The sequence below is a fragment of the Martes martes genome, assembly GCF_963455335.1.
Source record: "Martes martes genome assembly, chromosome: 15".
In the NCBI taxonomy this organism is placed as follows: Eukaryota; Metazoa; Chordata; class Mammalia; order Carnivora; family Mustelidae; genus Martes; species Martes martes.
In genome coordinates this window covers 3,966,071-3,992,371 of record NC_137903.1, presented here as the reverse complement: position 1 = coordinate 3,992,371, position 26,301 = coordinate 3,966,071, and the positions used below count along the sequence as shown (strand labels likewise).

At 41.2% G+C, this 26,301-nt stretch overlaps 2 protein-coding genes across 2 annotated transcripts in view; one reads left to right on the top strand and one right to left on the bottom strand.

The window, feature by feature from the left end:
* Positions 1-12,334: 12,334 nt before the first annotated feature.
* Positions 12,335-15,241, top strand: AIM2 (absent in melanoma 2; the record flags this gene model as incomplete). Its single annotated transcript, XM_080823911.1, is given in 5 exon segments — positions 12,335-12,456; positions 14,527-14,603; positions 14,606-14,631; positions 14,635-14,706; positions 15,188-15,241. Coding segments are annotated over 5 exon segments (351 nt in total).
* Positions 15,242-24,011: 8,770 nt separating this feature from the next.
* LOC308355592 (gamma-interferon-inducible protein 16-like) overlaps positions 24,012-26,301 on the bottom strand; it is a 57,559-nt gene continuing 55,269 nt past the window's right edge. Inside the window, exons 14-15 of the mRNA XM_080823910.1 lie at positions 25,342-25,527; positions 24,012-24,335 (exon numbers count right to left, since the gene is read on the bottom strand). Coding sequence (XP_080680036.1) covers positions 24,267-24,335; positions 25,342-25,527 — 255 coding nt within the window. The 3' untranslated portion in view covers positions 24,012-24,266. The remainder of the gene's footprint in view (positions 24,336-25,341; positions 25,528-26,301) is intronic.

Genomic DNA, 26,301 nt, shown 5'->3' with positions numbered 1-26,301 from the left:
TATTTTCCTGACCTTAGGGGAATAGCTCTCAGTTTTTCCCCATTAAGAATGATATTCACTGTGGGTTTTTCATAGATGGCTTTGATGGTATTGAGGTATGTACCCTATATACCTATACTTTGAAGAGTTTTGATCAAAAGGATGCTATACTTTTTCAAATGCTTTTTCAGCATCTATCGAGATTATTATATAGTTCTTATTCTTTCTTTTATTAATGTATTGTATCATATTGATGTGCAGATGTGGAAACGCCCTTGCAGCCCAGGAACAAATCCCACTTGGTCGTGGTGAATAATCCTTTTAATGTGCTGTTGCATCCTATTGGCTAGTATTTTGGTGAGAATTTTTGCATCCATGTTCATCAAGGATATTGATCTGTTATTCTTCTTTTTGATGGGGTCTTTGTCTGGTTTTGGGATCAAAGTAATGCTGGCCTCACAAAATGAGTTTGGAAGTTTTCTTCCCATTTTTATTTTTTGGAACTGTTTCAGGAGAATAGGTATTAATTCTTCTTTAAATGTTTGGTAGAATTCCCCTGGGAAGCCATCTGGCCCTGGGCTCTTGTTTTTTGGGAGATTTTTGATGACGGCTACAATCTTCTTACTGGTTATGGGTCTGTTTAGGTTTTCTATATCTTCCTGGTTCAGTTTTGGTAGTTTCTATGTCTCTAGGAATGCATCAATTTCTTCCAGATTGTCAAATTTGCTCGTGTATAGTTGCTCATAATATGTTCTTATAGTTGTTTGTATTTCTTTGGTGTTGGTTGTGATCTCTCCTCTTTCATTCATGATTTTTTTTTTTTTTTTTTTTTTAGGCCGTTTCTCTTTTCTTTTTGCTAAGTCTGGCCAGGGGTTTAATAAATCTTTTTAGTGCTTTCAAAGAACCAGCTCCTAGTCTTGTTGATTTGTTCTACTGTTCTTTTGGTTTCTATTTCATTGTTTTCTGTTGGATCTTTCTGATTTCTCTTCTCCTGCTGGGTTAGGCTCTCTTTGCTGTTCTTTCTCCAGGTCCTTTAGGTGTAGGGTTAGGTTGTGTACTTGAGACCTTTCTTATTTCTTGAGAAAGGCTTGTATCACTATATACTTTCCTCTCAGAACCGCCTTTGCTGTGTCCCAAAGATTTTGAACAGTTGTGTTTTCATTTTCATTTGTCTCCATGAATTTTCTCAATTCTTATTTAATTTCCTGGTTGGCCCATTCTTTCTTTAGTAGGATGCTCTTTAGCCTCCATGTATTTGAGTTCTTTCCAATTTTCCTCTTGTGATCGAGTTCTAGCTTCAGAGCATTGTGGTCTGAAAATATGCAGGGAATGATCCCAGTCTTTTGGTACTGGTTGAGACCTGATTTGTGACCCAGGATGTGATCTATTCTGGAGAATGTTCTATGTGCACTGGAGAAGAATGTGTATTCTGTTGCTTTGGGATGGAATGTTCTAAATATATTTGTGATGTCCATCTGGTCCAGTGTGTCATTTAAAGCCTTTGTTTCCTTGTTAATCTTTTGCTTAGATGATCTGTCCATTTCAGTGAGGGGGGGTGTTAAAGTCCCCTACTATTATTGTATTATTGTCTATGGGTTTCTTTGATTTTGTTATTAATTGGTTTACATAATTGGCTGCTCCCATGTTAGGGGCATAGATATTTGAAATTGTTAGATCTTCTTATTGGACAGAACCCTTAAGTATGATATAGTGTCCTTCTTCATCTCTTATTATAGTCCTTGGCTTAAAATCTAATTTATCTGATATAAGGATTGCCACCCCAGCTTTCTCTGTGGATAAGTCTGCTCTCAGTGTAATATTTCTACCATTGTATGTTACAGACCTTTTGTCCCGAGCTGTTTTCAGGATTTTCTCTTTGTCATTAAGACTTGTAAGTTTTAGTATTAGATGATGGCGTGTGGACCTATTTTTATTGACTTGGGGGGGGGTTCTCTGTGCCTTCTGGATTTTGATGCTTGTTCCTTTTGCCAAATTAGGGCAATTTTCTATTAAAATTTTCTTCAATGTACCTTCTGCTCTTCTCTCTCTTTCTTCTTCTTCTGGGATCCCAATTATTCTAACATTGTTTCATCTTATGGTATCACTTATCTCTCAAATTCTCCCCTCGTGGTCCAGTAGTTGTTTGTCTCTCTTTTGCTCAGCTTCTTTACTCTCCATCATTTGGTCTTCTATATCACTAATTCTCTTTTCTGCCTCATTAACCTAGCAGTAAGAGCCTCCATTTTTTGATTTACCTTATTAATAGCTTGTTTTTATTTCAACTTGGTTAGATTTTAGTTCTTTTATTTCTCCAGAAAGGAATTTTATTTCTCCAGAAAGGGGTTCTCTAATATCTTTCATGTCTTTTTCAAGCCCAGCTAGCACCTTGATAATCATCATTCTGAACTCTAGTTCTGACATATTGCCAATATCTGTATTGATTAGGTCCTAGCTGTTGGTACTGTCTCTTGTTTTTTTTTTTTGTTTTTTTTTTTGTGGTGTTTTTCCACCTTGTCATTTTATCCAGATAAGAATATATGAATGAGAGAGTAAAATACTAAAAGGTTGGCAAAGACCCCAGAAAACTATATGCTAACCAAATCACAAGAGACCCAAAACTGGGGGGAGAAGAAAGGGGGAAAAAGTTAAATAAATAAATAAATAAATAAATAAGTACTCTCTCTCTATATATATATACACACACACACATAATACATAAAAATATAAAATATATATATATATTATGTCTAATATATATATATATATTAGACTGGTGAATAGAATAGAGCCACGCACTTGATTTTGGGTGTATTCTGGTCTCTTAGAAGGAACTACCTCCCAAAATTTTAAAGAAAGAAAAACTTATTTATATATGTACATGTGTGTGTGTATATATATATATATATATTTAAAATATTTTAAAATATATATATTTATATATATATATAAATAAGTTTTTCTTTCTTTAAAATTTTGGGAGGTAGTATATATATACACACACACACACAAATAATATATATATACACACATATATGTATATATATATTATTTTTGTGTGTGTGTGTGTATATATATATATACACACACACAAAAATAAAGGTAAACAAGATAAAGGGATGGAATTTGACTGTAAAGATGAAAATTTAAAAAAATTCTAAAAAGGGAAATGATATGATAAGTTGGTTGGAAAAAAAAAATAAAGAGAGAATGTGATCAGGCTGGAACTAGATTTAGGATATATTTTGATCTATTAGAAGAAATTATATCCCAAAATTTTAAAGGAAAAAAACCCTATATGTATACAAAAAATAAGGTTAAATACAATGAAGCAATAAAATATGACTATAACAATGAGAATTTAAAAAGATTTTTTAAAAAAGCTATTAATAAGATAAAATAGTTAAAAAAATTAAAAGAGGAAAGAGGAAAAGTTAAAAAAATAGAATAAGAAAAAATAAAATAAAAAAAATTAACTTTGCAAGACTATAGGATCATGGAAAAATAGCCATGAATTCTATGTGTTGCTTTCCCCTAGCTCTGGATTTCCAGTTCTCTCCGATTGATGAACTTGGTCTTGGCTGGATGTTCTTGCTGATCTTCTGGGGGAGGGCCCTGCTGCTCTGATTCTCAAATGTCTTTGCCTGAAGCAGAATTGTACCGCCCTTGCCAGGCATCAGGCTAAGTAATCTGCACAGTTTTGGTCTTGCTTCCCATACCACTTTGGAGGACAGAAATGAAGATCGTGACCTCCCAGTCTCCAGCCCGTAAGAGCTGAGAGCTCAGGGCCCCACTCCTCAGTGCGCCCTCAGAGAAAAGCAGTTAATCCCTCCCATCTCCCTGGTCTCTGGCCGCACTCTGAGCTCACCCAGCCTGTGACCCTAGTATTTCTATCTCTAGTGCACAGCCCCATTTGGAATCTCCAAACCCAGCAGATATCTGCAGTGCACTCCTGTGCTGTTCCTCCTGGTGGGAGAAGGTGAGTCTCCCCACATCTTCCACTTGTGGAATCTCTGCTTGAAGACCAGTGGCCTAGCTGTGCCTTGGACCACGGTTTAGGGTAGCCCTGAGCCAACAGTGCCTCCTTGGCTCCATCTCTGCCACTGGCTTCCCTGCTCTGATACCTGGCATTTCTGCCACACTCAGACATCCCTGGTCTTTCTGTGACCATGCTGGTCCTGAGCCCACACTGTCCTGAGACTGCACGTCCCCATGAGGGCTCCAGCCCCTGCTGAGCTCCCTCCGTGGAGCTGACTTCAAAAAGTTCTGATTTTGTGCTCTACTGCTCCCCTGCTTGCCAGGAGCCAGCCACCCCGCCCTCCCCACCATGGTCTACCTTCCCCTCACTTCAGATTCACTTCTCACGTCCTACCTTCCAGAAAGTGGTTGGTTTTTTGTTCCTAGAATTGCTGCTCTTCTTCTCTTCTATCTCCTGTTGAGTTTGTAGGTGTTCAGAATGGTGTGATGACTATCTAGCTGGTCTCCTGGGACCTGATGCTATTTCAGTGTCCTACTCCTCTACCATTTTGCTTCCTCCAAGAGGAGTGTTTTAACTTGTGCATTTCCATCCAAGGTATTTTTATATCCTTGTTCATGTGTTTATTTTCAGTTCCTCTTCCAGCAAAGAGACTGTAAGCAGAGATTCTCTTTTCTCCCTTTGCTTATTTACTTATTCACAGTGTCCCAAACAATATCATAGATATGGTGTTTGTTAAATATTTGTTGAATTTAAGAATAAAAAAAAAAAGAAAAAGAAAAGATTGAGAAATGAGCCTCTCTTCGAAGCTTGCAGAAACAGGCAATGATTGAATGTCTTGAGTGATGTGTGAGTAATAAAAGCCGGACTTAAAGGTTGGAGAGAATATTTTTCAGCTCCGTCACCGAAGGAAGACTGACATTCACTTGCAAATTCCAGCCTTTGTTATTGTCATTTGCTCCAGATGCTAAAACCCACTGAATCTCTTAGCCTGTCATGGCCTATGGCATGAAGAACCAAACTTGCAGGAGTCTAAAATGTGTCTTGATGACACAGAGCCAGTAAGACACATGTAACTGGACATTTTCTGCTCCCTCCTTATACCCCCTGTCACTGAATTGCCTGGGTTTGTAGCACAGACTGCTGCCTCTGTTTCCTGATGGACATTTCATCCTCCTGAGAGTGAGATTCTCCGAAGCTTAACTTGCTTGGCAAGTTCTACACTCCAACCCCCTCACCCACAGCCTGGACTCTCATACACCTGCTGCTAAGTAAGGTCTTTCCACGAAAGCTCAGATGGCCTGAAGCCTGGCTCTGATTTCCACCTGACCCTGAGTTCTCCATCCTGTGTAAACTCTTTTTTTTTTTTTTTAAGATTTTATTTATTTATTTGACAGAGAGAGATCACAAGTAGAGGGGCAGGCGGGGGTGGGGGGTGGGGGGAGGGGAAGCAGGCTCCCCACTGAGCAGAGAGCCCGATGCGGGGCTCGATCCCAGAACCCTGGGATCATGACCTGAGCCGAAGGCAGAGGCTTTAATCCACTGAGCCACCCAGGCGCCCTCTGTGTAAACTCTTGGTTTAAATCACCATGACTTCCTGCCACATGGGATTGTCTCAGTTACTGATATATCCTGAGCCAAACTGCTTTTTACTGAGGGGAGATTGAGCTTAGTAGAGGACAAGGGCCCCGAACGCTAAATAGACTGAAGTGGCAGGCTGGGCAGACGTTCCAGGTAAGAGGTAGATGGTTCAGGCAAAGAAAAGAATGGCTAATAATGATCTCGGAGACTGTAGGACCTATCCCTCGGGCCCCTGAGGGCACAGCGGTATTCTGTTGGCAAGACCACTCCAAAGCAGTCAGTCAGCCCAGTCTCACTAGATTCCCAGACCCTAGGAAATGCCAAGATCTCAAGGAAAAGTCTTTTATTAGGTGCGAGGCAAAAAGAGTAGCTGTTCTTTTCAAAGAGGTAACTTCACAAGTCAATCCTTCTATCTGAGTACTTTGACTCTTTTTTATATTTGTTAAGTGTTTATGAGGATCAAAAACTGTCAAAAAGTGTTCATATATTTAGTTTTGAATCACAGGGGTGTTTTCTAGAGACACACTGCATATTTGCGAACATAAGCCTCCTTAAATATACATTCATGTTTATGTAAATACATGTATGCAATCAGAAATCATTTTATTGTGTCATCTATTTATGACCCAACATATTGTCATATATTGTGACAGTATTACCAAGTCATTCTCCAATACACGACCATAATTTATATGCTGTTTATGAGTCCCATTTCATCATATCCTAACCCAAACTTTATATTATAAAACCTTTATATACAGTCTTTAAAACTGAAAGGATGACAAGTGATGAACTCACTGTTGTCTTACTTTGTATTCCTCTGAATGAGAATAAACATCTTTGTACACATTTAAAAAAATGGCAGAATTTGAAGAGGGCTAGATGTTGTGTGTGTGTGTGTGTGTGTGTGTGTGTGTGTGCAGTTTCCTTCCAAATCACAGCCAATAGCACCAGCTTTTTAATATATATATATTTTATACAAGGGATCATTTTGAGGTAGAAGAGGGAGGTTCTTGTCTCATGGAGTTGAAGAACGAATCTATGAATCTTGTGGACAAAGGAGAATGAGTAAAGCGGTATTTTATCAGCAAGGATACAGAAAAAACTCAGGAGTGAGAGAGGTCCTGACAGGGTTGCCCCTGAGGGCTTTTAGGGTTGGTCTGTTATTGAAGGCAAGCCAGGGAACATCTCTACTGATAAATAGCATCTATTGGGTAAAGAGTAGTGATAACACCTTTAATGGGTTACTTCCTTTTTAGGGCCTGGTAATGCTTTGTTGGTCACAAGTGACTCTTAGAACAAGACCCCACCTCTGACACCTGGGGCAGGGTAGTCTGGTTTGTTCCCTTATCTCTGGTTTCTTTACTCCTCTGCCTTTTTGGGATTTCCATGAACCTGATCCCAAAGCTCCCACCTATCTCTCCCTACCTAGCCCTGCCTGTCCCTTACTCAGTTTGACACTTTTTGCCCAATAAAAAAGTAGTTGCCGGTAGAAAGCGGAGAGCGCCTGGATTAAGAAAACTTGGATGTTATGTCCTTGTACTTTACTGTCTGTGTGGCCTTGGGTCAGTCATTCCACTTCAGACACCAAATTTAATCTGTAGTAACTGGTGTAATCAATGAAACTGGGTATCAGGCACACCACGATGAGTATTTATAGTCCCTGTTTTCCAAGCAACCCTGAAAGGTAGGAATTAACATCCCCATCTCAGAGGGAAGCAGCAGGTTGTCCTCCTACCCACCTGCCAGACGCTGTGTGAAAGGGTTCTGGGGATGGAAAGGCGCCAGTGTGATCAGCCACATGCGGGGCACGGTGCTAGCATGTGCCCCCCTGAAGTCCTGGGGCTGTAAGAGAAGAGATCGGAATGCGATTTCTTAGGGCATAAATGTTACCATGTGACAAATACTTTAAAACATTCTTTAGGTCAACAGATCCTCTGCAGTCAAATGCAGATTTTACATTTACAAGATAAAAGCAGATCTTCTGAGAAGCAGTCAAGCCTTTATTTTCCTTTACGGTATGTAAAATGTATCAAAATGCCATTGTCGTTATGTACGTGGCTTATACAAGAAGAAATTCTTATAAAGTGGTGGGAAGCATGCTGACTGGACTGCTTACATGTTGTAGATACTCAGCCAGTATCAGCAACCCTTCCTCCTTCCCTAGACAGGACGGGGAGCACTTGGGTGACTTTGCTACTCCTAGAATTTCCGATGGATTTGTTCATTGGAAAGTAGTTCAGATAAGAGCTTGAGTTTTCACTTATGAACACAACACATGGGGGTAGTTTCTCCCGTCATTACCAGTCTGCAGGAAAAACACCCCGAGGCTACAGTGATAGTGGCCTCTGGGGCCTCTCAGCTCTGACCCCACTGGCGGGGGCACTTGGGCTCCCCCCACATGCCCTCGGTTGTTCTCAGCTCATGACTGCTCTTTTGTTCTTTGGCTTATGGCTTCCACCCCACAGACTTGCTCTGAAAGTCACTCTCGCCTAGTGAGGACAGACATCCTCTTTTTAACGTTTATCAGACATGTGAATAAATGGCTTATCCATGTCTTCTGTGCACTTTTCAGACAGACTGATTATCTTTTTCCTTATTAACCGGCGGTTCAGCATGGGTTCTGAATTTGAAACTTTTATTAGTTCTACACATTGCGCACATTTTCTCCACTTGGGCCGTGCACTTTCACTTTGAGTGCGTGTGTGCGTTTCTTCCCACAAAGAGCGTCAGAATTCACACGCAGTTGCATGTGACCAAATATCTCGCTCTGGCTTGTCCTTTTGTACCTTGTTTGAGAAGTCCTCCCCACCCCAGTGAGAGATTCTGCTGTGAGTTTCTCTGCAGCACACTTTCCTATTTAGGTGGTTGATAGATGTATTTCTGCATGATGTGGGTTAAGGCTTCCATGTTATCTGTCTCCGCATGGATTGCCATTTGTCTCAACACTTCCAGCTGCTTGTTCTTTCCTTGGGATGGGTACCACCACTTTGTTATAGACCATGTTCATGAACATGTGATTCTAGTCTCAGCTTCTCTATTTATTAGTTGACTTTTCTCTGTGCCACTATCAAATTACTTTAAGTGTCATGTATTCATAGAAAGTGTTGATATCTACTAGGGATGGTCCTTCCTAACACATCTCTTCAACTTGGAGTATTTTTTTTTTAAGAATTTATTTATTTATTTGACAGACAGAGATCACAAGTAGGCAGACAGGCAGGCAGAGAGAGGAGGAAGCAGGCTCCCTGATGAGCAGAGAGCCCGATGTGGGGCTCGATCCCAGGACCCCGGGATCATGACCTGAGCTGAAGGCAGAGGCTTAACCCACTGAATCACCCAGGTGCCCCTCACCACAAGTTCTTAAAGCACCATTTAAAGCAAGTATTTAGTGTTCTGAACCTTTGCCACAGGCCTGACATAATAGCATAATGAGACGATAGCCCCAAACACCGCAGCCTGAGTTGTAAACCCATTTCCCCTCCACATGCCCTGGCTGCCCCCTTCCTGATCCCCAGCCTGTGTGTGACCTTTCCCTTCTGACTCAGGGGTTCCTTCTTCTATCTCCTGCCACTGATGACCAATATCCCCAATATCCCACAAGAGACTCCCTTTTTTTTTTTTTTTAATTTTATTTGTTTATTTGAGATAGCACAAGAGAGAGTGAAAGCACAAGGAGGGGAGGGGCAGAGGGAGACAGAGAAGCAGGCTCTCCACTGAGCAGGGAGCCTCGCAGGGGGTGGGACTCAATCTCAGGCTCTGGGATCCTCACCTGAGCCGAAGGCAGATGCTTAGCCGGCTGAGCCACCCAGGTGCCCCAACACTTTTTATATCATTCAGAAAATCACGAACGTCTCCATCTCAAGTACCTACAGTTCTTTACATTCCTGATTTTGTCCCTAAGAGCAGTGGATATATCTGGCTTTATATCTGGATGAGGATGAGAGCCAGCAAAGGAGCTTCTCACCCAAGGACCTCTCCCAAGGAGAGTCTCCGAATGCAGTGATTCTAGGATTCTACACACAACGTCCAGAGCAAAAATCACAACAGCTTTTGTATAATATTCGTGTGTGTGCAGGATTCTCCAGTGGGTGCACGGTGAATTGAGATGATGATGTCGGCACATGGGGCTACCCAGGTAAATGCTGCGGCACCAGGGACACTTAACTGAAGTCTCTCTGTGTCCTGCATTTTCTTCTCCCTGGCCCTACGAGGTTAGAAGGTGTAGCTCTTACAGTTGGCCCCAAGAGGGCAGTAACTACACGTAATTGCTCCCAGAAGCGAGCGCGCCAGGTTTTTCTGATTCTGAGCTGGGTATCTAGAAGTTTGGACGGTCATAGGTTGACAACATTTAGAACGGTCTTTCACTTTTTCTCTCAAATCAAGAATTCCTTCTTCTCTCTGTCTGGGATAGCACCCAATTTCCCCTCCTGCAGCCTTTCGCAATTCTGCTGAGGTGATAAGGACCCTAGGATTTTATTACCCCAACTAAGGAAAAGGGGTCCAGTTTGGGACCAGGTGGGGAACAGGGATGACTGGTAACTCTGTAGCCCCTAGAAGAACTCAGCTAGCTTCCTATTTTGTAACTCTAAAATTCCTTCCTAGGTCATTCTTAGGCCAACTTTGGGTGGGAACATTTATCCAAGTTGCCCTGAACTATTCTGGTAGGAAAACAGGTTTTGTTCTGCTTCCCGTGGGTTTCACTTTTCCTTCGTGGAATGTTCTCCCTGCCTAGCCACTGCCTGTCCACACTCAGAGTGCTGCGTGCTCTTCTCCCACGACCTCACCTCGGGGAAGGTAGAGAAGACCTGGGTGAACCGTGAGTGGAGTCAGAGTCGATAAGTCAGCAGAGGGGACAGACCGCTACGGGAAGGGAGATGAAAAACAGGAGGGCGCGGCGCTCAGAGGAGACCTGATCAGGGTCTGCGAGAGTCTGTAGGGGGAGGGCAAGAGGCTGGAAATGATAAACGAGATCACGCAGGGAAATGTACACCTGACTGATTGTCAAGGAGAGTGAGATCCTTGGTACCATGAATGCTCCCTTGGTACTGCTGTGCGTGACCGACAACGGCTGCCGTGCTGGGGGTCACGTGGTGGTGATGCTCTCCTCTCTCTCGAGTCTGTGTCTCTCCCATGCTCTCCACACGGAAGGGAGACTTGCTCTGCGTACCTCCCGAGACACCTGTTTCCTGGACCTAACTTCCCTGGGGAGGACAAGTTTCTCTTCTTCGGAGGGCGGAGATCTCTCTGTATTCTCCTGACAGAGAGCCAGCCACTTTCTACTCTGAGAGGTAGTGACAGAGAGCACACTGCCCCTTGAGACAGCTCATTCTACTCTTAACAGCTCTAATAGCTAAATCATTCTTCTTTCTAGAAAATTCAGTTTAAATTCAAAGATTGTTATGTTTAGCCCAGAACTACTCATTTTTAAAAAATATTTTATTTATTTACTGAGAGAGAGAGAGAGAGAGAGCGAGCATGAGGGGGGAGAGGGTCAGAGGGACAAGCAGACTCCCCACTAAGCAGGGAGCCCGATGCAGGACTCGATCCTGGGGCTCCAGGGTCATGACCTGAGCCGAAGGCAGTCGCTTAACCAACTGAGACACCCAGGCGCCCAGAACTACTCATTTCTATTAGAAATAACATTGAATAACTTTTCACCCCTTCTGTGTGAGAGTATCTCAAATAACTGACCATGACCATCTCGGTATTTTAAAAATCATGACTGAACTTTGGTGTTTCATGATGAAGTAGAACTTGGCCATCGGCCTGGGGTACCCAAGCCAGATTTTACAGCTGCATTATGGCAGCCTTGGTGAGAAGCCAGCATGTCATCCATCCACCTATCCATGTGTCCTTTCAGTAAACATGCATTGAGCTCCTAAGAGACAACAGGAACTCTTTTCTGGTGATCCAACAGGGAATCAAAAAGAAATCCAAGTTTTGGAGAGCTTATACTCTAATGAGGGATGTAGATATTTTTCTGATTAATGGAGATTAATGAATTAATAAGTCGAGATACAGACTTGAATGAAGGAGATAGTCCTTTGCGAGCAAGTGTCAAGGGAACGAAACAAAATCCAGGAGTGAGTGGTGGAGTCAGATGAGGCTTCTTGGGACAGGCGAACCTTGAGCTCAACTCTGAGAAGTGAATAGGAGTGGACAGTGCCTTCAGTCAGAGGGAACGCGGCGTGGCAAAGCTCTGTGGTAGACATCATCATCTTACTTAAGGACTTGAGAGAAAACCAGTGTGGCTGGAGCACAGAGTATCATGAGGGTGATGGAGGTACCCTTTGAGAGACACCCGAGGGCTGGCTGCGTGGAGCGTACCAAAATCTCTTTGGTTGAAGAGAAATCAGACCTGATCAAAAGGATTTAAGCAGGGGAATGACAGCAGGTTTGCTTTTTGAGGCCATGCTTCTGATACTGTTGGGGAAAATGCGATGGGCCAGTTTGACTGTGGGAAGAATAATTGTAAGTCAGGAAGAGTAAGTCCTAGCTTTGGTTAGGTTATAAAATGGAAACGGAGGAAAATACACTGAACTGAAGGAGATTTGGGAAGAAGGATTAGGGTTTGTGACAGACTGGGAGTGGGAGGCTAACAGACGCGGCCGCTCAGAGAGGCTGCTTTGGTGTCACTCAAACAATTCGGTTTTCCAGGGTGAAATGTACACGTGCCGCAAGAGGCTGCAGGCAGTCAGGTCTCTTTTGTGGACGTTTTTGTAAGAGCTAAAAATAAATTCACTCCCAAAATAATTATAATATCCAGATATTATTGATGCTGTCGTTTCCTGGAAGAGAATGGTGCCTCATTTGTGTCTGATGCAGATCCGTGTCCCAAAGCACATTATCAGAGACGCTGGTGAAGCCCCAAAGATCAACGAGCTTCAAACTCAGCCCCTTGGAATAACTGCGAACGGGCTGTTTGCAGTCCCGAAGGCACGTTTTTATGTATGATTTTATATTGCTTACTAAGACTAGCTTATTCTCCACTAGGAGCTTGCAGAGGATTTAGAAATCATTCATTTCAAAGTCTCTTAATATAAAATAAAACCAAAAGTAATAACCTCTCTTCCAGAACCAAGAGCTGCAGCGTGAATATGCTAAAACCACAATACATTAGAAGAGTTTTTATTCTCAAGAGGCTGTCACAATCCTCTTCCAACTTCCTTTCATCCTCGTAGCCTCTGAAAGAGGGATTACTTCATACACAAACAGTGTTTGCCCTCTGGGTGATTTTTGCACCTTATATATACACGATCTGTATTTTAGGTAACTTTTGTGAATACAAAGTCACTGAAGTGGAGTGATGAACCAGATTAATTGACTGGGAAGACCAAGTAGAGCAGGCCACAGAGCGAGGAAAAGAAGGAGAGGGAGAAGGGGAGGGGGAGGAGAATGAAGGGGGGAGGGGGAAATAGCAGGGGGAGGGGGAGGAGGGGGAAAGAAGAGGAGGAGGGGGAGGAGGGGGAAACAGCAGGAGGAGAGGAAGAGCAGAAGAGACAGTGCAAGGAGAGCACTGGATGTGAGGACTAATCACCTATTTGCCTCGGAGCCTCAGAGGGACTGGCTGTGACTGCTTCCCTGGTCTGGGGTCAGACCTGAAGGACCGCAGGAAGGGACCCCACTTACCCTGCCTCCAGGAACCTTAGATGAGCCCTGCTGTCTTGGGGTTATTGGCAGAGGAACTGATAGGGTGAATCTGTCCTCCTGGAAAATTCAAGCCAAAAATGACCTTGGATAAGAAGACCATATTCTCCATCCCAGTTTTGAGCCTTCAATCTGGCCAACCACTCACAAACATACTCATTTCACCCATTAAATTAAACCAACATACTACGATCTTCTGCGTAAGCGATCAACTCCCCTCTGACTTGTACTTGATTGTGATTATCTCTTGTCGTCGATTCTGTAGGAGTAGCAGACTTTCCCCTTCTTCCCTTCTAGGTTCCCTTTGGCTGATCTAATAATTAAATTGACATAAGACAGATAAATAGGAGAAAAACTTAATTTTGTATGAACTGGGGCCCCATAAAAAACATGAGACTCAGAGACTGTCAGGCAGTTGAGGCTTATATAGCATCGGGAGCTAAGGAGAAAGGGACAGGGGTCTGGGGCTCTGGAGAGGGGCAAGGTGGTTCACAGGAAGATGAGAAGATCCAATGTTTGGTACACAGATGTTTGCCCTGCCATGCCACCAAGTCTGTCTTATATAAACAGCTATTTTGGGTAATAGCTCTTTACTGGCTCACTGGCCATCTTGGCCTCCCAAAAGAGGGGATCTCTGGACTGGAAAGATGGACACAGGAGGGAACTCTTCTAAGTAAGACAGTTATGTCTACCTGAATTTGCTAACATCTCTTATGTATGTACCTGACTCTTTCAAAGCTGAATTTGTTCCCTTCTACAGACCTATGATGGTTCGACTTAGCATTTTTAGACTTTATGATGATGCAAAACCCATATGCATTCAGTAGAAACTGTACTTCGAGTTTTGAATTTGGATCTTTTCCTGGGATAGTGATGTGCAGATGGTCCCCTCTCATGATGCTCGGTAGCAGCCGTGGCCCCCTGGGCAGCCCTGTGATCACCAGGGTCAATGATTGACAAACAACCCTTCTGCCCATATAACGACCCCATTTTTCACTTTCAGGATGGGATTCAATAAATTGCATGAGATATGCGACACTTTACTATCAATCAGGCTTTATGTTTAATGATTTTACCCAACTATAGGTTCTGAATGTTCTGAGCACAATTAAGGTAAGTGTGGCTAAGCTGTGATATTTCATAACTTAGATGTATGAAATGCATTTTCAACCTATGATGTTTTCAACTTATGTTGGATTTATCAGGATGTAAACCCCCATGATAAGCAGAGCAAGATCTGAATTTCCTTCTGGAGGCTGTTGTTGGCACTTCTGGTATCTGATTGATGTGGCATTTCTTAATTAGACTCTCAACGGTTGGGTGTTGATTTATTTTTGCTGCAGACAGAAGAATCATATGTTATTTGACCTAAATGACAACACAGGGAGCATGGAGGCATTGGTGTTTGGAAAACAGAACAAAGCCAATGTGAGGAAGGGGATAAACTTTGACTTACATTCTTCAGGCTGTCAAAAACTGGAGAAAAAGTATTGTTGAAATCTGGGGATCACAGTTTCATTAAGGTGGGTGTTCCATGGAGACAAGTCTCCCCTCTGAGGAGATAATATTTTGTATTTATATTCAGAAAGCTGGACAGGTACTCTAGAACAGGATATGGTGTGAAATTCCATGATATTTAGTACATCTGCATCTCACAGAACTTAGGAACCTCCCTTTTCTGAAACACACATCCTACACACACAGTCAAGAGGACATGGATTTCATAAGGCAGAGACATACATGAAGGTACCCACATAGTCCCACAAAGTTTGTTGATGACACTGTAAGTTTAATGCAGACAGTTTGCCCAAATTTGGAAAAATCATTCTGAGTGATGTACATAAAAGTAGGCACAGTCCAAGACATCTTGAGGACACATTTTTTCAGAGTCAATCCAGACATCTCTGCACTTACCATACTCCAGGGCAATTGAGTCAGGATAAACACCCTCCCTCTTCCTGTCCTTTGCCTCTCTTTCATACTGGTGCATGCTGCTGCCACCAGTTGGTGCTCTTCCCCATGCCCCAACAGTGTTTCCACTGGCTCCTGTCTTTGTAATGGGAGTGCAGACAGGAGACAGTGGCATGGTCTTGTTAAGCAGGGTTGTGCATCTAAGTCCAGATATACCTTAAGGAGAGAGACTCAAGAGTGAAAAAACGTACTAGAAGGAAGGGAAGGAGAAAATTTTATGAGAAGTAAAAGAAAGATACACTTTACTAGGATGGAGTCCTACAAGCAGCAGAGGGCTAAAGGATCAACTCCTTCTAAGAATATAGGTATTTTTTTTCTTCATGCAGGTTTTTAAGCCCAAAAATTGCAATGAAAGGAGCAATTCAGATCAACTGGTCTAAACAGCATTTAACTGAAGAGTCTCTGATTTACCCTCTTCAGCCAGACTGAGCTGCCTGAGAACAGCAGTGTGCAGACTCCCCCACATCTCCGGATTTGCTAGGAGGGGGTCGCTGCTGAATAAATAACTACAAAATCACAACATATTATCAATAAAAGTTTATTTATCATTCACTGCAGCCCTGTGTCAGGTTCAGTTTGGGGTAAGGGTAGGACTTTACTCTACGTGGACATTCAGGGAGATTGTTGTTCAATAAATACCCATTGAATGACTAAAATTGAAGCAAAATTCTGCCATCTTTAGGACACGGATGAAACATTTGGCAAAATGATCTTAAAACAGAGGGAAGAAAAAGTTGTTCTACTTCTGTGGAAAGAGTAGGGATTGGTTCTGGGAGCAGAATATAATGGGTTCTCTTACATCTGAGGGAGGATCAGGGGTGAAAATCTCACCCAGAAAACTAAGGATATAATGCTTGCCAAAGGCCAATGCTGAGTGAGGAACTCCCCCATCACTCCACAACCTGCTAATGACGTCAAGACTAAACAAGCACCAGATAACAAGCCCATTGCTAGGGGATGATCAAAAGCATGTAAAAAAATATATCTTTCTAGTTTCAGGTGTGAAGGGAAGACCCAAAGCTAAAGGTGTAGCACTGGGGGAAATTTAAATATGCAGTGTCCTGAGAGCAAATATTACCAGTAAATCTCAAAGCCAGCTCTACTCCTGACCAGATTAATTCAACCACTATGGTAAAGTCATAGCAAAAGATAATCTGTGCTCATTTCCAGGTAGAAATGCTGTTTACCTTGGTCTCTACCACCATGGATAGCTTTTGATAAAATGTGTGAGACAAATAAAGAAGTAGAAGAAAAAAGATCTGTCAAGAGACAAATCAGTCTTGGGGCACCTAGGTGGCTCAGTTGGTTAAGCCTCTGATTTTAGCTGAGGTCATGTTCTCAGGGTCCTGGGACTGGGTCCCATGTCAGTCTCCATGCTCAGTGGGGAGACTGCTTCTCCCTCTCCCCCTCCCCCTGCTCTCTCTCTCTCTTACCCCCTCTCTCTTCCACATAAGTAAATAATATCTTTTTTTTTCTTTTATTATTTTTTTTATTTTAATTTTTTTTATTTGACAGAGAGAGAAATCACAAGTAGGCAGAGAGGCAGGCAGATAGGAAGGGAGAAGCAGGCTCCCCGCTGAGCAGAGAGCCCGATGTGGGGCTCGATCCCAGGACCCCGGGATCACGACCTGAGCCGAAGGCAGAGGCCTAACCCACTGAGCCACCCAGGTGCCCCTTTTTTTTTCTTTTAAAGACACAAATAAACCAAAACAAACAAAGACAGATAGGACTCAGATGTTGAAATGATCAGGTTGAGTATTTAAAATAGATGGAAAACATGAATCATTAGATGGACAATTTCAGTACAAAAAATGGAAAATAAGAAAAAGAATGAATTAGAAATACTAGAAACGAAAAACACAGTTATAGAGGTGATGAAACCCTAGAATAGAATCATCAGTAAATTTGACACAGCATAAGAAAGAGTCAATATCCTAGAGATGGATTAAAAAAATACATGGAAACATCATAAAGAAAAAAAGAAGGAAAAAAAAAAAAGAAAAGAAAAGATTAGAGTATCTAAGAGATGTGGGACAATATCAAGCAGTTTAAAATACCAGCAGTTAGAATCCCATAAGGAGAACAGAGATTGAGGCATAAGGAATACATGAAAATAGATGAAGGCAAAGAATTTTTTAAAAATTTTTTAAAACTAAAATTACAGAAAAATTACCGCAGATCCAAGAATCTCAGAGAACATCAGGCAGAATAAACAATAATAATGAGATATTAGTAATGAACCACACACACTTAGGTATACTATATTCAAATGGTTAAAAGACAAAACAAAAATCCTCAAGGCAGCACAGGCAAAGGAGAAAATAGACACCGGCAGAAGAATGACAGCAGATTTTTCTTCAGAAACTATCGAAGCCACAAGCCCATGTACTGACATCTTTAAAGTTCCGAAAGATAAAGACAGCTGTCAAATCAGAATTCTAAACCAGCAAAAATATCCAAACATGGAGGAGAAATAGAAATTTTCAGACCCATGACACTGAGATAATTTATGCAGAGTGGGACTGAATTAGAGGAAACATTAAGAAATGTTAGGCAAAGGAATTTATTTATTATTATTTTTAAAAGATTTATTTATGAGAGAGAGAGAGCATGAGGGAGAGAATGAGAGACAGCATAAGTGGGGTGGAGGGGCAGAGGGAGGAGCAGACTCCCTACTGAGCAGGGAGACCAACGCAGGACCCAGTCCCAGGACCCCAGGATCGTGACCAGAGCTGAAGGCAGACGCTTAATCAACTGAGTCACCCAGATGTCCCAGGCAAAGGAACTTGTGGGAATTTAAATCTATACAAAGAAAAGTACCCTAAAGGTATTATAAAATTTGCTTTTCTTATTTTTAAGTACTCTGAAAGATAATGGATATTCAAAATGTGGAGTTGGCAAAATGTTCTGTAAAGGGCCAAACATTTATTTTAAACTACACATTCCCTACAGTCTCTGTCAAAGCTGCTGACGTCTGCACTGGCCACAAAACTATTCTTGGACAATTTGTCAATGAACGAACAAGCTTATGTTCCAGTAAAACTGTATTATGGATGCTGAAATTGGAATTTTTTATAATTTTCATGTGTCATATAATCTTCTTTTGATCTCCCCCCAAACATCAAAAACATGTACAGACCATCCTTTGCTTGAGGGCTACACAAAAACAGATGGATTCTCAACAAAAACAGGTAATGGGCTGGATGAAGTCTATGGGCCTATCATTTGTCAATTCTGAGTCTAAAGCAAAAATATTAGCAAAGTATTATGTGTTCATAGAATCAGTAAAAGTGAAATATTTGGCATCAAAAGCACAAAATAGGAGAAGGAGGAATTAGGAGCATACTACTGGAATTAGGAGCATACTACTGGAAGATCCTTACACAACATGCCAAGTAGCATAATGATATTAGAAGAGACATTCTGATTGAAGACATGTGTTGTAAACTCTAAGACACGGGATGAAGAAATATTTTTAAGAGACATAAATAATAAGACAGCTTGTCATATCAGAGAATGGATAGGCACACAGATCCAACGGAAATGACAGTTCAGAAATAGACCCACACATACACAATCTGTTGATTTTCTACAAAAGTACAACCACAATTCAATGGAGAAAGGATCATTTTTGAAAAAATAGTACCAGAATGAAATATTCATATTTTAAAAAATGAACCTGATTCATACCTTGCTCTCTGCATAAAAATTAACTCAAATGGATCCTTGACTTAAATGCAGAAACTAAAACTATAAAATTAGATGAAACACAAGAGAAAATCAGTAATGTTAGCTTAGGCAAAGATTTCTTAGATATAACTCCAAAAGCACAGAGGATACCTTTGTTGATAACTTTATCAACATAAAAAAATTCTCTTGAAAAGTTACCTTTAAGGCATAGAAAAGTATGTCATAATTTGAGGCTTAGTATTTGATAATCACACAGCTGTTAACGATCCTGTTCCCAGAACTTATAAAGAACTCTCAGAACTCCGTAAGTAAGAACAAACAGCTGAATTTTTAAAAGGAAAAAAAAAAAAAAGGTACACAGGTGGAAAATGAGCACCTAACAAACTGCTCAAAATAATTCGTCTTTAGGGAAATTCACATTAAAGTGCAGTGAGATGCCAGTATGCACCAACTCAATGGGCTGAAATTGAAAAAGACTGGCCACACCAAGGACTGACGGGGTCAGGAAAGAACTGGAATTGTGGGAGCGTCCAATGCCACAAACACTTAGCAAATTGTTCTGCAGGCTTGTTAAGAAGTTAACATGTATGTGCAAGGCAGAGCCTGTGGAAGGTGTAGGGCCAGTGAGACGTTCACACACTGCTGCTGGGAATAGACAAAACAGTGTGGTGATTTCTTGTAAATTTAAGCATATGCTTGTATAAACCATCTTGATCCAAGCTTTTCCATGTGAAATACTAACCTGTGTCGACACAAACATCTGTATGTGAATATTTATAGAAGTTTGATGTGTATTAGGCAAAAATGTACACAACTCAGTGTTCCTTACCTGGGGAATGGATAAGCAAGCTTGGTAGATCCACACAATTGAATTCCATACAACAAAACAAGAGTAAACTACAGATACCCACAACTGCAGATGAATCCTAAATGCATCTGACTAAGTGAAAGAAGCAGACTTAGAATTCTATACACATTTTTATTTTATCTTATTTTTTTTAAAGACTTTATTTATTTATTTGACAGACAGAGATCACAAGTAGGCAGAGAGGCAGGCAGAGAGAGTGAGAGGAGGAAGCAGGCTCCCTGCTAAGCCAAGAGCCCGATGTGGGGCTCGATCCCAGGACCCTGGGATCATGACCTGAGCTGAAGGTAGAGGCTTTAACCCACTGAGCCACCCAGGTGCCCCTTTATCTTATTTTTTTTAAAGAGAGAGAGAGAGTGCTCACAAGCCAGGAGTGGGGCAGAGAGAGAGAGGGAATCTCAAGCAGGCTTCATGACCCATGGGGAGCCCATTGCAGGGCTCGATCTCATGATGATGAGGTTATGACCTGAGCCAAAGTCAAGGGTAGGCCGCTTAACCAACTGAGCCACACAGGTGCCCCATGTATACATTTTTAGTTCCACTTTGTGAAATTCTGGAACAGGCAAAATTATGAAATAATAAGTCATGGAGATGGAAAGTGCAGTGCAGGGGACACAGTTGATAACACTAACCACGTATGGTGACGGAGGCGGGCTGCACTTCTGGTGGGTACTGAATGATGGACAGAATCGCTGAATCAGTATATTGTACACCTAAAACTAATATAACATCATACATTGATAATACTTTAATAATAAATTTAACTTAAATTTAACTTAAAAAACAGAAATTGTATCAGTGGTTGTCAGGAGCCTGGAATGGGGAAAGAGTTCATAATAAGGTTGCATGAAGGAAATTTTGGCTACAGTGGAACTGTTCTAGATCTTGATTTTGTGGTGGTTAAACTGCATGCATGTGTACAAACTCAAAGAACGTTGGGTGCCTGGTGGCTCAGTTGGTTAAAACATCCGACCCTTGATTTGGGCTCAGGTCATGATCATGAGACTGAGCCCCGTGTCGGGCTCCTCAGTCAGCAGGGAGTCTGCTTCAGATTCTTACTCTTTCCCCCTGTCACTTTACCCCTTTCCCTGCTCATGCATGTTCTATAAATAAATTAAATCTTTAAAAAAAAAAAAGCCTCAAAGAACTTTGCACTAGTAATTCTTTTTGCACTTTGCACTAGTGAATTCTACTGTATGTGTATTATACCTTAATTTAAAAAATGGAAAATTTGTATACCACATAGGAAGAAAAATTGTAGCTGTTTTTAATACTCTTTTTAAAATTTTATTTAATTAAATTAATTTATTTGTCAGAGAGAGAGAGAGGGAGAATGCAAGCAGGCAGAGCAGCAGGCAGAGGCAGAAAGAGAAGCAGCTCCCTGCTGAGCAAGGAGCCCGATGCGGGACTTGATCCCAGGACGCTGGGATCATGACCTGAGCTGAAGGCAGCGGCTTAACCAACTGAGCCACCCAGGCGTCCCTGTTTTTAATACTCTTGATTGTGCTTTTTGATCTCTGTAGAATAAACATCCATTGCTTCTATAATTAATAAGATAAAACTATTTTTTAAAAGATTCACAAAAACTGGATCAAGGATTTTATTATTACTTTTATTATTATTATTTTAATGATCTCTATGCCCAGTGTGGGGCTTGAGCTCATAGCTCCAAGATCAAGAAGTCATATGACTGAGACAGCTAGGTGACCCTGGATCAAGGATTTTAAAACAATTAGTGTTTCTTATCCATTTGATTAATAATATTCAGTTTGTAAATGTGATAATGATATAATTACTAAGAATAGTGTTCTTAGAAGTACTTAATTGGGACATCAATTTGGCAATATTATTAACACATATATTCATATTCCTTGATCCAAAAACCCCACTTATAGGTATTTAACCTAGAAAAATGTTGACTTATGGGCATTACATAAATATTGCTTTAAATAACAAATAATTCAAAATAATTGAAGTAAACAATGAATTAAATTAGTCATGATAAATTTGTTATTGAATATGACTAGATATAATTATGACTATGTTCTGACACATAAAGATTTATAACACATACCGTTAAATAAGAAATGTAAGTTACAAACAGCAGTGTAATAGCTTTCTTTACTAAGTATTATAGGCTAGCTAATTATTAAGTGCTTTATATAGATGCCTTGTTTAATGGCCACCACAGATATAACTGTTATATTTTCACCATTATTAGCTCTGTTTTTATAAATGAAGAAAATGAGGCATTCAGTTTGGATGGACATCTTCTAATCAGAGCCATATGGCAACACTTTGAGATCCCTGGAGATACTTCTCCTCGGCCTCTTGCATACCTTAAGACCACTTGGCACAACTATAGCAATGAGGTGTTTGTGATGAGAGATGCATCTCTGAGTTGTGAATTTCTCTTGGATACCACCCTTCAGATCTAGGGGAAGTTCTTGCTTATCACCTACTTCATGCTGGGGTAGAAGAGGAACTCCAAAAGGTACAAAGTGCAAAAATAGAAGATAGACAAGGTCTATGGTGTTAGAGGATGAAGCTATTTATGTCAACACAAAATCAAAGACCCAAATTCTTTTGTGTCCCTCAAGTTCACCTCCTTTGGAGACACAGTATGCTTGGAAAGAATAAGCTCAAGACGGAATCAGGACTACAGTAAGGGAAGTCAAGTCAAGTCATGGACTGGGCAGGTGACTGGAAGAGCTCATTCTTTAACTCTTAATCACCATTGTCTACATACCATAGAATAGTCAGTTACAGAAAGTTTCTATAAAGTAATAAGAGTATGAAGTCATAAGAGTAAAAACATGAAGACTATGAGTATGTAGCTCAGAATACGCATCATTTCTGTGTGTCGCCACGTATATCCTGAGGGTCCACTAATCAAGTCTGATTTGGAGGAAGTTTTAGCAGTCAGTGACATCTTCTCGGCGTGGAGTCTGTTCCCTAACTAGCTGAGTTATGATCTTGACGACTTTCCTCAATTTCTCTAAACTTCACTTTTTTCATTGCAGATGAAGAAACTGGACTCGGTATTTGTATGTGCCCTCACTGTCCGGTTTCCCACAATGATCAAAATTACCTTGAATGTATATCTATACTTAAATACTATGTATATACTGTATTTAATATATATTATAGATCTATCCTAATAATATATATTATTAATATATTAATGCATATTATTATTTATATATGTTATTGGAATGGTATCAGGCAAGGAGAAAAAAATAAGTCTCTATTTTACTCTTGGCATCTAAGCCTCCGGAATAAAAGATACACCATCAGAAAGGAAGCAGTGCAAGTGAGAACAACTCATTCTTTTTCCATGGACCCTGGCCCTGAACTGTGAAGGCAGATCTGTAACGCCGCTTTTCCTTAGGTTAGTTGCACATGAGCGGCCTTGGACCTTCCCAGGGGGAGACATCCCATTCATCCTTCACAACTTCCTCCTCATCCTCTTCCATCCCCCTCACACACCTACCCCAAAGCAGGGCCACAGCCTGATCTCAACCGAGGACTGGGATTGACCATTTGAGTATCACGAGGAAAGTGATTTCACCTTTCTGTTCCTTGCTTTTTTCATAGTAGGAGAGTAAAGAGGAGAAAACTATCAACCATCTCCAGCAAGGCTGGAGACTGATACGAGGTAAACGCAAAACACCAGGTAGTAAATATGGGATTGGTAAATATACTGTAAATGTCAGCTTGGGGATACCTACGTTCTGCCATTGTGCTCTGTAGTAAATTAAGAAATCTTCAGTGCTTGCTTGATGTAGATCTTTGCCTGGGGCAACTTCCTGGTGGAATCCACCTTTGCGCAGCATGAGAACCAGGAAATATGGTTGCACAGCTACAGAGCTGTTGGTGTTTGACTAAAGGAATAGAGCCAGTTATCCCACATTACACAGGGCTAGAATCACAAGCCACACAAAGTGCCTTCATGCAAACCGCCAGAGGTGCCTCATTTGGCAGACCAATGAGCCATTAGGCCCTCTCAGGGACACGATTCTGAATAGATTGTTCTGAGCTAAAGCAATCCTTCCCTAAGACACAGCTCTTGGCAAACAAAGCACAGAGGGTTTCTGGGATGACGTGTGCTCTCAGCTGGCCTTCTCTGAGCAGGGCACAACGCGCCCAACATGCCTATTCTTCACCCCAGCCTTAACTTGTTAAGATCACACCCAGAGTATGAATGCAAATACTGCTTGGGACTTGGGGGGCTCAGCCTGATCTGCAGGCCACAGATGATTTGCTTTGAAGCAACACACCAAAGAGTTAGACTCCTGTTATAGAATTCCTTTACAATAAAAAAAGTTTATTATTTTTTCCAAGTTATAAAAATTATACACGCAAAATATGGTCATAGGCACAGAAAAGTATAAAAAATAAAATAAAAAGTACCCATTACCAATCTATTCGCCAGAATTAAAGCTGGTATATCTATCATTGAACTTCTCTCATAAACATGTGTGTATTTTTTTTTCTGTACTTAGATTTTACCTCCATAGCATCATTGTTAATGGCATCCAGGTTTTTAGAAGGACATTACAGTGAGGTTTCCATATGAGAATCAGGACCGAGTGGTTGCTTCTTGTTTTTCCTGGACTTGATGACCTTAAAGAGGAAAGAGATGAAGATAAAACAGTTGAGATGCAACTGATTCTATCTTTCTCCCTGCACTGACTCTCCCAGCCACTGGCTACATTCCTTCTCTTCTTTTCCTATAAAGCTCTTGCTCTCACTTCTCTCCTTCAATGAATTCCTGTCCTTTGAGTCACCTCACCTACCTTGGTTGAGACCATGAAATGAGGTAGTCACTCACATGCAGCATGAGTGCATGTGGACAGGGCAGAAGAGAGGAGGGAGCAGGTGTACTCAAGGCCAAGAGCTGAGGGGAAGGTTCTCACTGGGAAGATGGGTAGGAGGAGAGTGTGAGTCTATGAGAGAAAGGCTGGAAGTTTGAGGGCCTCAGAATTGCAGAGACCTAAGAGTGTAGGAACTGCTGTGTGTCTGGAGGAATCAACTTTTGTATTGTATTTGTATTGTATTTGACTTTTGTATTTCATTCCAGTATTATCCTTTGGTGGTCTTTCCACAATCCCTCATGCATGTGTGTAATGAACAGCATGGACTTAGTCCTGTAGTACCAATGCCCTCTGTCTGTGTAGACCGGTCTGTATATCTCACTAAAGGCAGGTCATTTTGTGTTTTGAGATATTCAGGGGCACTCTTGATCATTAAGTCTGGTATGAGCTCTGTTAAACATCCTCTGGGATAGAGGATATTCTCCCCATATCATAGATGATGAACACGAGGTTCCTGGTATTTAAGTTCATTAGCCAGTTAGGAAATCACAGAGCCAGGATTTGAAACAAGTCTGCCTTAATGAAGCCCAAATTTACTAAATAATCTCCTTGCTTTGATACATTCAACCAACTCTATAATACTTAGCTAATTTTCTCTACTTTGGAGGCCTCTCTGGGGTTTCTCTCTTCAACGTGATTAAAAATCTCTCTCTCTTTCTCTCTCTTTTTAAAGAGAGAATGATGGAAAGGACAGTCAGTCTGGTTTTCTTAAAGTCTTCTATGTTGGAAAATTGATGTTCCCCAAAAGTTCCCACCTTGATGAAACTGTGAATTACAGATCTCAGTTGTCTCGGATCTGCGCTGAGTTCAAAGCAGATGAGTTTGAGTTTATCGCCTTCTTCACAGTTGATGTTGGTCAGTCGTCCGTACACCAAGACCTCTATCTTCCCTGTATTATCTTGTATTTCATACAAAATGATGTGTTCATTCAACACGTTTTTCTACAAAAGAAAAGCAATGCCCTTCTCCTGAGAACTGGATCAGATTTCCACATCTATGAGAAACACAGGGTGTGGTGTATACTTTTGTCTCTGACAGGTTAATATGATCTGGGGGTCAGGATTAGGGGTAAAAAATAGCTTAAAATATTTTGTTCAGAGAATTCTCCTTATGAGTCTGAGGATTGCCACTAATCATCATTAAGCAGATTATGTCATTTCTGTAATTCTTCTCCATTCTCTATTTATTCACTCCTCCAATTCTTCCCGAATCCTGAATCTAGATCATCTAGTCCCATTGTTATAGTTTTCTTCTCACTCACTACTCACTAATTCTGCATATGCACCTGTGTGCACAGCCACTTACACAGAAGGCACAGGAAAGAACAGGGGTAGAAGGAAAGAGCCACCCTAGAAGACACCTTTAATAGAATATGGAATAAAACTTCCCATAGAAAAGTAAGGTTGGATCCACTTAGTATTTCCATGTGTTGAGACAGAAATACCTTCACTAATTCTAAGAATAAACCCAAATTATGAATTTTATTGACCATATTAATAAACTGAGTAGTTTAAAAAAATTTTTTTTGGGGGGGAGGGACCCTCAGAGAGGGAGAGAGAGAATCTTAAGCATACTCCACACTCAGCATGGAGCCCAATGTGGGGCCCAATCTCACAATCCTGAGATCATGACCTGAGCTGAAATCAAAAGTTGGACGCTTAACCACCCAGGTGCCCCATAAATTGAGTATTAAACAACATGACTTCTCTAGTGTT